General features: G+C 41.0%; 1 protein-coding gene across 1 annotated transcript in view; it reads left to right on the top strand.

The window, feature by feature from the left end:
- Syx18 (syntaxin 18) overlaps positions 1 to 14,235 on the top strand; it is a 258,696-nt gene that overhangs the window by 224,488 nt on the left and 19,973 nt on the right. Inside the window, exons 3-4 of the mRNA XM_080276661.1 lie at positions 2,158 to 2,433; positions 5,309 to 5,506. Coding sequence (XP_080132787.1) covers positions 2,158 to 2,433; positions 5,309 to 5,506 — 474 coding nt within the window. The remainder of the gene's footprint in view (positions 1 to 2,157; positions 2,434 to 5,308; positions 5,507 to 14,235) is intronic.

Here is a 14,235-nt window from a genome sequence, read left to right on the forward strand (position 1 = left end):
TAATGTATTGTCTAGATTTCCTGCCAATCATATCAGTGCTAGACTTAGCTGTTTCAAGAAGTAATATTGGTAACTCTGAATAACCCCTAAAGCAGGCCTCTAGGCTGCCCCTGCGTTATCAGTGTAGTCTCATCTTCCGAAGTGAGAGGACGTATGTTTCAACTTGCTGACTTCAAGGCCTTTTTTCACCCCCATGCAAATGGTTCTGTGACCTTTACCCCCTACTAAACCTCGTGTGGAAAGAGGTAAAGGGCTGACAATTGATAAAAGAGTGACTACGATCTTTCTATTGAGTAAAACAGTGCAAGTGGAATTGTAAATAATGTGTAAACAGCAAGTGAAAGTAATGAATGTAAATATACGTGAACAATGGAAAATAGTTTTATAAGTTATTTCAAGTGACAGTGCACAACACAGTGTAAATAAAATAGAAATGTAAATAACGTAAATAAAATAGAGAACGTAAATAGAAATGTAAATGAGTAGTATTATAAGAATACGAGTATATACTAGGAGTAATGAAAGTGAAAGTTTCACTCTAGCATGTCTGAATGCTATGAGTAATGAGAGTGAAGATGAAAGTGACATTCACTCTCAATGCCAGTATACAAGATGAGAAAGTGAATGCTACGTATTTTACTGAAAGAAATTGAATCCCTACAATGACAATAAACTAATACTACTGAAGGAAACTTATGGATAAAGACTGTAGATATATATAAGTGTTATATAGTAATAGAAATATAAAGTGTGAGGGGTTTTATGAATAATAAATGACAGACTACCATGAGCGAACTAGTGCCAGTGCGACGATCAGACGCGCTCGTAATTTCCATTGCTTTCACAATGGGTTTTTTTTTTTAGTATGGATCCCAAACTACTTGGAAATTGTAGAATAGTGTTTATAGTGTTTGTATCTGGCTGTGGTAATCATATTACGGGTTGTCGGGAAGTGTAAAGTGGAGACTTCGTTACCCAACTTCAGAGGTCTCCACAAGTCCTACGGTAACCGACGAAGGCTCAACAATCATTCCAGAAGAAAGCTGAAGGTATGTGCCATAAGCATATGTAATTTTATTATTCTAGGACTAATAACTGATTTTTGGCAAATATTTTTTGAGAGTCTGTCGGAGCCCAAATAACCCCGCGGCACACGCAAGTTATTGGTAAACAAGCCCGCGGTGTAGGGGTTAAGCAGTCAACCCAGACTCATCCACTGCCTTCCCCACCTGCATCCTGCCTATTGCCCTGCTCACCGCAGCAGCATCAATCACAGGCCAAGAGCCAACCACTGGATCTGCTGGCTCCAAACCTTCCCTTTCCCAGTTAGACTCCTCGTTCAGCAACCAGCTGTAATGCTTTCTCCATGCGTCTTTAATATCCCCACTGTTTACCACAACCTTTCCTTCATCATTCTTCACGCACTGCTTGCCTGTGCTATCCCGATTCTCCCTCTTCGTCTGATTTGCCACCTTAATTATCATATTTTTCCTTTCCACTCGATTTAGGTTATCAAGTAAAAGTCTCTGTGACTCAGGCTTCGTCCTGTAAACCTTTTTTCTAGCCCTACACTTGGCAGTCAGGCATTCCTCTTTGTTACCACCCTTCTTCCATTCCTGGGAAAGCCTATTTTTCTCCTTAACTGCAGCTTCTACACCCTCATCCCACCACCAAGTTACTTTGTGTCTTGGTGGGTCTCTTGTCCATCCATGTACTGAATCAGTAACTCAAGAGGGTGTGCTTGAGGGCTCTGTACTGTTTGTTAGCACTTCTTTCAACATCTCCCTCTTCAGCCACCACTCTCCTCATCTCGTCAAAGAAGGCACCCCTTACTTCTTGTTTTTTCGGCTTCCATATTTTCCTCCTAGGTGCATAGATCTCTCTGTCATCACCCGCTTGTTAAGCACCATGTCATATATCAATAACTTGTGTCGCTGCACACACTTCTTGCTCCCTATAACTTTAACATCCCTCACTAACCTCCTATCAGCCCTCCTGAATACAGGAAACAGTCAGGAAGAACGATTCCATTTGTTTTTGTCCTTAAAAAGCTATTTTTGCAGGTACTGTAAAGGGTCTTTGAATGGGTTAGAAATATTTATTAATAGTTAAATGTTACTTAGAAGGTGCTCTTTACAGTTTTTGCTTAACCTTCAGATGACCGTGGAATCTGATGCCAGCTCCGATCTTACCCCATTGTTCAAATCATGTGTGAAGACCATCAGAACTCGCAACAAAGCAATTGGTGTGATGTTGCCTCAGACCAAAATATTCCCAAGTAGCCCTACTCCCTTCTCTCAGTTTTATTCAAGAGCAAAGGACTTGATGAGCAACATAGTCAGTCACAGGAACCTACTTAGAGACCACAAGACAAAGTACCTACAGGATCAACACCAGTCCATGTCAGATTATGAACGCAGCTACATGGAAAAAGTAAGTACTACAATGTCCTTTGTTATTTTGTTTACCATATTTATCTCACAGAATACCATTCAGGGATGAGTGAGGTTGGTCACTCTCATCTTAAATGTCAACACCATCTTGCCTAGCCCCAGGCTGTTACGCTCCTCATGAGGCAACACCGAATTAGATGATGATGATGATGATGATTTATCTTATTTTACAAATTGTTAATAGCTACTGAATGTTGTGTCCTTTACTGAATGTGGATATTGGTGGTCAGGAATAAAATACTAAGAAAATGCAAACTATTAATAAGTGAGAACCATTTGGATCAGATATAGTGTAGAATGTGCATTTTATCTCATTAGCTAGTCAACCTTGTCAAACATTAATTTTGAATAATTAAAGTTGCATTGTGGATACAGTATACTTATCACTGTCCAGGTTTCATTCCCATTCAAGAGTGTTGGCAGCAAAACACTTTGACACAGGGCTCCATTAAATCCATACCAACCATCCTGCCTTTCAAAATACAACCAAGTTCACTATTTATTTCCAAAAGTGATCTCCATAATTTCATTCAATTTTACTATATTTTACACAAACTGCCTCCAAGATATTAATGTATATTGCATAGAAAAAGAGTGTTTTGAGTGGATATCGTATTGGAAGAAAACCACTTGGCACGTATTGTATGTAAAAACTGTATGTTTCATTTGTTTTTCTTCTCTCTTTTTCATCGTAGTTTGCATTGTATCACAATGAATATGGTCTAATTTTCTTTTGTTTAGTTTTTTAAAGGAAAAAGTGTGCATGGGAAGAAAGTAGTATAGAGTGCATAATGAATTTGATAAATTGTGAATGAATAACATTTGGATGAGTTTGATCAAGAAAGTGTTCATTTAATGCATGTCACCTTTGACCACATTCATGATGCCACTGGGTACCACAATTTCTGAGCAGATATATAACCACCAGGGCAGGCATGTATGTACTTCTAAATCACAACAATTATTGTCTGGAAATAAATATTGGAATCAGTGCATAAATCCTTTCGAAGTAACTTTTATGCAGGTTTAGACCAGCCCTGAGAGCAGATCGTATCTTAATATCAGTAAGTTTAAATTATAATACCTCATTGCTAAAATAGTTTGATAGCAATAAACATTGACATTAATTCCTAAAGTGTGATTACTGCAACCATTATCTTTGGTAATTACATTTCTTTTGTTACTGAAAGGGCAATCTGCACATTTAATTCCGTTTGTGACATAATAAGAATCCCGTTATCATGATTGTGATTGTGAGAGACTGGTTATTTTTTACATATATTTTACATGACAGAAGCATTTATTGTGTTTGCTAACGAAGTCAATATTTATAGCAAAATTAATTTTATCATCATACCTTTTATGTTAACATAAGATCACAGAATCCTTTCTGTCTATATAACTTGTCAAATTCCTTCATGGCACTGCATACTCAGTCCTTCAGCCAATAGGAGCTGCATTAAGGATAATACTGGTCTCAGGCCCAATCCTGTGAGCATCTAGGAGGTCCAGAAAACATGGCTAGTCTAAAACAGACTCATAAAAACATAGATAAAAATTTCTGTTTATTACAGTATTACAGAATTTAGTGGTAAATTTTGATAACCATCATCCACTCACTTGATGTAATTCTGCCTGCTTCTTCCTTCACTTTCATCATTCCTTTTCTGTGTCTCCCCTTCTCTCTTCCTATTTCTCCCATGTTTCCTGTCTCTTTTTATTACTCTTCTTTCCATTTCAGGTGATTTTACATTGAGTGACAAGCCTAATGGTTTCCTGTAAGCCAGGAGACCATTTACAGTGCTGGGTGGTAACTATATGACCAACCCATACATGTTCCCTGTGTGTCTTCAAGTGGGTTGGCGGTGGGTTAGTGCCCCTCTCCTTAAAACAACTAACTCAGAGTTAATTGATCACCCCTTACAGCAATGATTCCCAAACCCATGGTCATGGTGCAAATGAGGGTCACAAGGATGTTCCTGAGGGTCATGAGATGGTTTGAAAAAATAATACAGATACTAATAAAAATACGAGATGGTTTGAAAAAATAATACTAATAAAAAGAAGAAAATAAAAAATGTTGAAAAATAAGAAAATAAAAATATGCTGATAGCACAAAGTAGTGCAGGTATATTTACATCACAGTTTTGGAATATAAAATGTCACTGAGCATCCATTGCATTTTATCCAATGAATTTTATTGGATAACACTATGTGAAGAAACGCTGAAATTATGTTTCCACCCTGAGGTTTGCCAGGCCAAAAAAATTCTGTGTTCAGGGTCACTGCCAAAAACGTTTGGGAAACACTGCCTTACAGGATTTTGGCATCTGGCCATAGATAGATACTGTAGATTGATAGAAGTACCAATTCTACTTCTGTGGCCATTTTGAATCTGGTAACACTATAAAAAGACAATGTTATCTGATGTGCAAAAGCCTATTTTTCTTGTTTATCCTCCTGTCTATAGCCAGATGCTGTATTCCTGTGAAGGATGGCCGCTTGTCTTTATTTGTTGTACAGAGAGGGGCACTAACCCTCCGCCAACCCACATGTTGACACTTAGGGAACACGTATGGGTTGGTTATATGGTTACCACCCAGTGTGTTGTAAATGATTCCCTAGCTTACAGGAAACCATCAAGCTTGTCACCCAATATAAAGTCACCTGAAAAGGAAAGAAGAGTAATGAAAAGTGACAGGAACAATAGGAGAAATAGAAAGAAAGGAGAGTAGACACAGATAAAGAATGATAAAGATGAAGAAAGAAGTAGGCAGCACTACATCAAGTGAGCTGGTGATGGTCACCACCACATATCCTTGAATTAAAATTTCTGTAAAGCACTCTCATTACAGGTAGTGAGCACAAACCTCCGTATTATTGAAGATAACATTCGCACACTGGGTATGGAGCTTTCAGAAGACAAACAAAGCTCCCAGGATGCCAGCGAGTACCAGCAGATCATAATGACCATACTAAAGATGAATTTTCAGGAGATAAATAATACTTTCAAACAAATGAAAGAACTTAGGAAGAAGAAACAGAAGGACAAGGTACAGTATTTTTGGTTTGTATTGGCTGCAGGTTATAATTTACTGTAATTACAGTTACAGTGTTTTTGTTGCGTGTTGATTATTGCAACTTCTTGTGGATTGGTCTTCAGAATAATCCGCTACAGAAGGTTCAGTCTATGCTGAATAAGGCAGTGGGGCTTATCACTGACCTTGCAAGAACCCCAACTACTTTTTCTCTGAGTCACACTAGTTGCTAGTAAAGACTACAATAGAATTTAAACTGTGTCCATATCATTCTCAAGGTTCTTCTGTTTGATGAGCCAAAGTATCTTGCTGAAGTGTTGAAATTTTTGTCAGCTCACATAGGTGTGACATTACAAAGTGAAAATGATCTCGATTGGCTTCATATACCTAGAGCTGTTCACCAGTCATCTTTCTCTGTTCGATCTTTTTGCTGTACAGTCCCTAGGTTATGTAATAAATTGCCAATACCCATGAGGCAGTTGACTTCTGTTGAATCTTTTAAGGGGCAGCTCGAAGTCTTTCTCTTTTCAAGGAGCTATGATGTAAGGAGAGTTGTTATGACAACGATTACAGGGTAGACTGTAGCACCAGTCGAGCAGGGCAGTACTCCCGAGGTGGATGGAAAGCTGATGACAGGGAGTGCTGGAGCTCCCGTTTCATCAGCCCTCAGGACTAGTTCCTGACCATCCCCCTTTGCTGAACTTTTTCAGTGTCTCAGTTACACAGAGAGTAGGCCAGCATACTCTCCAGTACAAATTTCTCTAACTATCTTTACCAAACTACATGCACAGTACACACTACACTTCCTATTCAAAATTTACCAAAAATGGCGTCGTTTTATCAAGCCTCGGAGTCCCCAGGGGGGGGGACCATAAATGCCCCCACCATCTGCCCCTCTCCCGGTGACGAACTCAAGGTGCCTGGAACCACTGTCTGACTCTCTTCTTCTTCATTTCTGCAACATTCGCGGCCTTTCCTCTAACTTTCGCTCTGTTGAGCACCACCTCTCCTCCTCTAAACCTCACCTTCTTTTTCTAACGGAGACTCAGCTGTCTGAGGCAACTGATAGCAAACCCTTTTCTGTATCCTCCTACTTTCTCTATACTCATTTCAAAGCCAAAGGTGGCTGTTGTGTATATATACGCAACGACTTATCTTGCTCTCGTGTTCCTGAACTTGATTCTTCTGAATTCTCCACACTCTGGCTTCGGCTTTCCTGTCATTCTCTGACTAAATATATCTGTGCTGTTTACTTATCCCCTAATTCTACTGACTATCAAAAATTCTTCGACTATCTTACTTCTACGATGGAACACATTCTATCCATTTCTCCTTTCTCTGAAATCTCCATTCTTGGAGATTTCAATGTTCACCACCACCTTTGGCTCTCCTCTCCTTTCACGGATCCACCTGGTGAATAAGCCTACATCTTTTCTATCCTTAATGACCTAGAGCAGCTTGTACAGCACCCTACCCGTATCCCTGACCGCCTTGGAGAGAGCTCCAACATACTTGACCTCTTCCTCACAACTAATCCTTCTGCTTACTCTGTTAATCTTTTCTCTCCGTTGGGCTCCTCCGATCACAATCTTATTACCTTAACCTGTCCTATCACTCCGGTACGGCCTGTGGACCCTCCAGGGAAACGTCGTCTGTGGCATTTTGGAGCCGCAGACTGGGAGGCCCTCAGGCAGTACTTCTTTGATTTTCCCTGGAATGATTATTGCTTCCATGGCCATGAGCCATCTGAGTGTGCCTTGCGCATTATGGAGGTTATTCTCTCGGGCATGGAAGCATACATTCCTTTCTCATATCCTTTGACTAATGCAAGAAAGCCTTGGTTTAATAACGCTTGTTCTAATGCTGTCCGCAACAAGGAGAGGGCCTACAAAAGGTACCGGAGCCAACCCACCCCTGAATCACATCATCTTTACGTTTCTGCCCGGAATCGTGCTAAGTCTATTCTTCGCTCTACTAAAAATAATTTCATCCATACTAAATGCTCTCAACTCTCCAACTCGAATTCTTCCCGCTCCTTCTGGCATCTTTGCCAAAAATCTTTCTAACAACTTTACCTCATCATCCTTCCCTCCTCTTTTCTACTCTGATGGTTCTGTAGCTATTTCTTCTACTGATAAAGCAGATCTCTTCGCACAGACTTTCTCCTCCAATTCTACCTTAGACGATTCCGGTGCTGTTCCTCCATCACTTCCCCCCTCTGACTTCCTCATGGCTGACATTAAAATTTCTTCAGTTGATGTATTTTCTGCCATCACTGGCCTCAGTACTAACAAGGCATATGGGCCTGATGGGGTCCCTCCTGTTGTTCTCAAGAACTGTGCTTCTGTGCTTACACCCTGCCTAGGCAAACTCTTTCGTCTTTGTCTGTCAACTTGTACCTTTCCTTCTTGGTGGAAGTTTGCTCTCATTCAGCCAGTCCCAAAGAAGGGTGACCACTCCCAACCCTCCAACTATCGTCCAATTGCTTTAACGTCCTGTATTTCAAAAGTTTTCGAATCAATTCTTAATAGAAAAATTTTAAGGCATCTTTCTTATCACAACCTTCTTTCCGATCGTCAGTATGGGTTCCGTCAGGGACGCTCCACTGGCGATCTTCTCACCTACCTTTCAGACTCCTGGTCATCCTCCTTTCGGGACTTTGGCGAAAGCTTTGCCATTGCACTTGACATCTCAAAGGCTTTCGATCGAGTCTGGCATAAATCTTTAATTTCCAAACTGCCCTCCTACGGTTTCTATCCTTCTATCTGTGCCTTCATCGCTAGCTTCCTTTCTGGTCGTTCTATAGCTGCTGTTGTAGACGGCCATCGTTCTTCTCCTAGATCTATCAACAGTGGTGTTCCTCAGGGCTCTGTCCTATCACCAACTCTCTTCCTTTTATTCATCAATGATCTAAGCTGTACATCTAACCCTATCCACTCATACGCTGATGACTCCACCCTTCACCTTTCCATTCGGTTCCCACAACGCCCATCTCAACAGTTACTTCAAGAAACAAGGGATGAGGCTATGGCACACCTAATGTCTGACTTGGCTCATATCTCTGACTGGGGTAAAAATAATATAGTTGTCTTTAATGCATCTAAGACTCAGTTCTTACACCTATCAACCCGACAAAATCTTCCACAGGTATACCCACTAATGTTTAATAATATTCAGCTTAATCCTGCATCATCCTTGAACATGCTTGGGGTTTCATTTACTCGGGACTTATCTTGGAAAGATCATATTACATCTCTTGTAAAATCTGCTTCCAAGAGATTGAGTGTGCTAAGCCAACTCAGCTCTTTCTTTACCCCTGCGCATTTGTTGACTCTATACAGGGGTTTTATCCGCCCCTGTGTGGAGTACAACTCTCATGTGTGGGGAGTCTCCCCACATACAGCTCTTCTCAATAGGGTGGAGTCAAAGGCTTTTCGTCTCATTAACTCTCCTCCTCTTACTGACTCCCTTCAACCTCTGTCTCTTCGCCGCACTGTTGCATCTTTATCTCTTTTCTATCGCTACTTTAATGGTCACTGCTCCTCTGAACTGTCTGCTTGTATTCCTCCACCTCTACGACGGGCGCGTAGCACCCGTCTGGCAGCAAACTCTCATCCTTTTTCTGTCCAACTCTCTAATGCAAGAGTTAACCGTTACTCCCAGTCTTTCATTTATGCAACAGGTCAGCTCTGGAACTGTCTCCCTCTGTCTGTATTTCCTGCTGCCTATGACCTCCAGTCTTTCAAACGCAGTGTGTCCAGGCATCTCAAAATAATCGGATCTTGAATTTGGCTCTATATTGTATTTTGTTTTTCTCTTGGAGGGAACTGTTACTGTGGGCTCATGGCCTTTGGTTCCTTCTTCCTCACATTAAAAAAAAAAAAAAAAAAAAAAATGTACTGTATATGATTTCTATATACAGTATATATATATGTCTATCTGTCCATCTGTCTATCTTTCTGTCTATCTATCTATCTATCTATCTATTGCCAGATGCCTTTAATCCCGTAAGAGGTAGCCACAAACAAATCGCCTCCATGTTGCCCTGTCCCCTGCCGTTTCACTGCCCTGCTCCCAGCTCACACCCCTCTCTCTCATATACCTCTCCACTTCATCTCTCCATCTCATCCTTGGCCTCCCCCTCCCTCTCCCTCCCCTCCACCTCACTCACACACACTCTCCTTGTCAGTCTCACTCTCCATCCTCTCCACATGGCCAAACCACCTCAGTGTGTTTCTCCTAACACTTCCTATCACATCCACATCACAGCGCTCCTTCATCTCCTCATTTGTCAGTTTGTCTCTCCATGTGACTCCACATGCTCCTCTCAAATAACTCATATCCACTGCTCTCACTCTAGACTTCTGTCCCTCGAACAATGTCCAAGCTTCAATTCTATATGTTAGAGTTGGTATCACACTACTGTCATGCAGAAACTTTTTCACTTCCATGCTCACTTCCCTGTTTCTTATCACTTCTTTCAAGGAACCAGCAACCTTTCTTCCTTGCTGTACCATTTGAAGCACTTAACTCTTTAAACTTCAATCCTGACTCATCATACTACCCAAGTACAGTACTTAAATGCATTCACATTTTCCATTTCCTCCTCATCCAATCTCACTGTACATTCACTGACTTCATTTCTCTTGAAGACCATAACTTGACTCTTCCCTACATTCACCTTTAGATTCCGTTTCTTACACACTCTCTCAAACTCATCCGCGAAGCCTTGCAGCTTCCCTTCATCTTCTCATAACAACACAGTATCATCTGCAAACAACAGTAATGGGAGTTTCCAAACACTGCCCTCTCTCTTTAGGACTGCTTCAACATCCACAGCCCTACTTTGTACTGTATCTTTTTTATAACCCCATCCATATACTGATTGAACAGCCATGGAGACATGACAGATCCCTGGTTCAATCCGACCTTCAAATAGAAAAATTCACTCAGTTGACTCTCCACACATACTGTAGCCTTAGCCCCCTCATACATACTCTTCACGGCATTCAACAACTTCCCATCTACTCCATATGTTCATAATACTTTCCACACTCCTTGTCTATCCACCCTGTCATATGCTTTCTCCAAATCCATGAAGGTTGCATACAATTTCTTTCTCCTCTCTAGAAACTTTAACACTAAAGATTTAAGAATGAATATCTGATATACACAACCTCTTCCCTTCCTAAAACCTCCCTGTTCTTCTCCAACTAATTCCTTTGTTATTTCTCTAACTCTGTCAATAAGTATCCTACCATATACTTTTCCTGTTACACTAAAGACAAATGCCCCTATGATTACCACACACTTCTTTTTCCCCTTTTCCATTTTACAGGGGAATAATTGTACCTGACTTCCTATCCTCCGGGACTATACCTTCCTTCCAGGCCAATCTGCACATCTTCCACATCCATTCTGTTACTTTCTCTGTCCCATGCTTCAGCATTTCACCACACACACCATCAGTTCCTGGGGCTTTCCCATTTAACTTTCCTCATCGCTTCCACAACTTCCATCCTACTGATTTCTTCCTCTCTTTTTGCAACCCTCCTTCTCCCAGCCATTCCCCAGCCACTTATACTTGCATTACATTCATTTTCTATGTTCAATAATTCCTTAAAGTTTTCTCTCCATGTGCTCACTTTTTCTCCCTTGTCCACTGGTAATCTACCATTTTTATCTTTCACTCCCCAACTAACTTCTTTGGCACCCTGTCCAACTCTCTTTACCTGTTTCCGGAACATTTTCTTGCATTCCATCCACTCAAATTCCTTATGAACTCCATCCATTCTCTTCTTACTCTCTCTTAATAATCTTTTCACTTCTCTCTCAATATACAGTACATACACAGTAAAAATCCTGTAATCCGAATGGCAGGCGACCGAGGGTTTTTCGGACTATTGGAAGGACCCTTTGAAAACATTAGAAATATGTGCATGATCATTAAAGAAACACTTATAATAATATGGGTTATTGTTTTACTCACAGGAAATACATAGAACTGTATGTGAATAGTTACAGGCAGGTACATCCAAGTCCATGTGGAATTATGAGAGGTGTGAATGAGGAGAGCAAGAGGGTGGAAGTGGTGAATGTGTTCGATGTGAGCTATGCTGAATTGGCATTGTGTGAAACTAAGATGAAAGGGTGTTAAGTGGAGGAGTGGGGCGGTGTGAAATGTGTAAGATCGGGCATGAATGGGTGAGGAAGATGCAAGGAAGGAGTTGCTTTGTTGATGAATGAGGTGTGGCAGAGTGGAATGAGAGTTTACAAATGTGTTAGCTCGAGGTGTATGTAGGTCAAGTTCAAGTTTGAGAAAGTGAAAGTAGCTTTGATTGTAGCATTAGCACCATGTGATGACAGGAGTGAGAGAGAGAGAAAGACAGGTTTTGGAATGAGCTGGATGAAGCAGTGGGAGAAATGCCCAGGAGCTGTAAAGTGATCATAATGGGCATTATGAATGGAAGAGTAGGCACCAGTCCTGAGGATGACACATTGGGTTGTAATGGAGTACCAGGAGAAAATGATAATGGGAAGCAACCGAAGGATATGTGTCAGGAAAGGAGGTTATGCATTTGTAACTCATATTCCAAACATAAAGATGAACATGAATATACATGGTACAGGGGGAATGGGGATCGTGTTGAAAGGACCCTGATTGATTACATTCTGGTAAAGAGGTCAGTCCTTTGAATGGTTGCTGATACAAGGCCCATGAGAGGACGATGTGGAGGTCTGTCAGATTATATGATTGCAGTATGCAAGATCAAGCTGGGAAGAGTGAGGTGGACCAGGAGAGACAGGAGCAGTCAGGGAGAAAGACTGAAAGTCAAGAAGCTGAGGATCAAAGAAATGGCATATGAATACAGGACCAAAGTAGGGGAGGAGTTAGAATCAGTGAACTGGAATGAAATGGATCTCGACAGCCTGTGGAGTGCACGTAGGGACTGCTTATTTAGGAATGCTAATGTAGTGTGTGGTGTGGCAAGAGTAACAACAGAGAAGAAAGGTACGGCATGGTGGATGAAGAGGTTAAGAGAGCAGTGGAGGAAAAAAGGAAGAAGTGGCAGAGTGGTTATAGGACATGGGTTCAATTGAAATAAGAACTGAATACATTTTGAGCAAGAAGCACATAAAGAGACTAGTGAAAAGGAAAAAGAAGGAGGCAAATGATGATCTAGGAAGATAAATGAATGCAAATTACTCTGAAAATTGGAAGTTATTGTGGAAAGAGGTGTGGAAATATAGAAGTGACAGTGGAAAGAAATGTAAAAGTGTGAAGGATGTAAGTGGTAGATTATTAACCCATGGGGATGAAGTAAGGACCAGATGGAAAGAATATTTTAAAAGCCTGATGAATAGGAATAGAGAGAGCAGGGCGGCTGTAAACATGATTGGTTTTGGGTGTGTGCAGAAAGGGAATGCAGTGCTAGGAAACGTGACACTCTCACAGGCGAAGAACGCTGTGAAGCGGCTGAAAAATGGGAAAGTAGCTGGGGTTGATGAGGTGTATGCAGAGATGATAAAGTGTAATGGAAAGAGCAGAATGAAGTGCTTGTTGGAAATATATAAGAAGGCATGGATGAGTGAAACTTTGCCAGCAGAGTGGAAAAAGGCTGTGATTGTACCCCTGTACAGAAATAAAGGTGGGCAAAGTGAGTGCAAGAATTATTGTGGCATTAGTTTACTGAGTTTGTAGGGAAGGTATATGGCATTAGTTTACTGAGTTTGTAGGGAAGGTATATGGAAGAAATATTACAGAGCAAGTAAGAGAGATATCAGAAGTCCTAGTGAGTGATGAACAAGGTGGCTTTAGGAGTGGCAAAGGATGTGTGGATCAAATATTTGTGGTGGCAGAGGATGTGTGGATCAAATATTTGCAGTAAAACAGATCATGGAGAAGGCCTGTGAAAAGGTCTATAAGATGTTTATGGCATTCATGGATCTGGAAAAAGTATACGAGAAAGTAGACAGAGAAGGATTGTGAAAGGTTTTGTGCACTTACAGTGTAGATGGTAAGATACTAAGTGCTGTCAAGAGGTTTTATGATGGTAGTGAAGCATGTGTAAAGGTAAATGGGCATCTAAGTGAATGGTTCATGATTGGTGTGGGCATGCAACAAGGTTGTATGATGTCTCCATGGTTGCTTAATATTTATATGTATGGGGTGATGAGAGAAGTAAAAACATGAGTAATGGAGAGAGGGATGGCGTTGGTAATGATTGGTGATGGATGGACTGTCTCAAATATGTTGTATGCTGATGATGCAGTACTACTTGCAAATACCAGACAAGAACTTGGTAGACTAGTGCAGAGTTTTGCTAATGCCTGTGAGTGTTGTTCCTTGAGAGTAAATATAGAAAAAGAGTAAAGTGATGGTTATTGAGAAAGAAGGAATCCCAGTGTGATGTTACAGTGAATGGAGAGAGACTTTAATTGGTGGGAGAGTTCAAATCCCTGAGTACATTGATAGAAAAGAGAGGAAAATGTGCAAAATAATTGGAAAGTAGAGTAACACGTGGAAGGGAAGTAGCTGGTGCAATGAAGACCTTGATAAGAAACAGAGACTTGAGTGTTGCCGCTGCACGAGGCTTATTCGAAGGAGTGTTAGTGCCAACTTTAACCTATGGATGTGAGACTATGGTGTGGCATGTATATGAAAAGTCAGGGGTAAGAGCAGTGGAGATGGGACTGCTGAGGAATGTACAGCATGTGGAGTACAGAGAGTGTTTAGGGTACGA

Source organism: Coenobita brevimanus, chromosome 66 (assembly GCF_032717465.1).
Source record: "Coenobita brevimanus isolate Jiangsu-jjx chromosome 66, ASM3271746v2, whole genome shotgun sequence".
In the NCBI taxonomy this organism is placed as follows: Eukaryota; Metazoa; Arthropoda; class Malacostraca; order Decapoda; family Coenobitidae; genus Coenobita; species Coenobita brevimanus.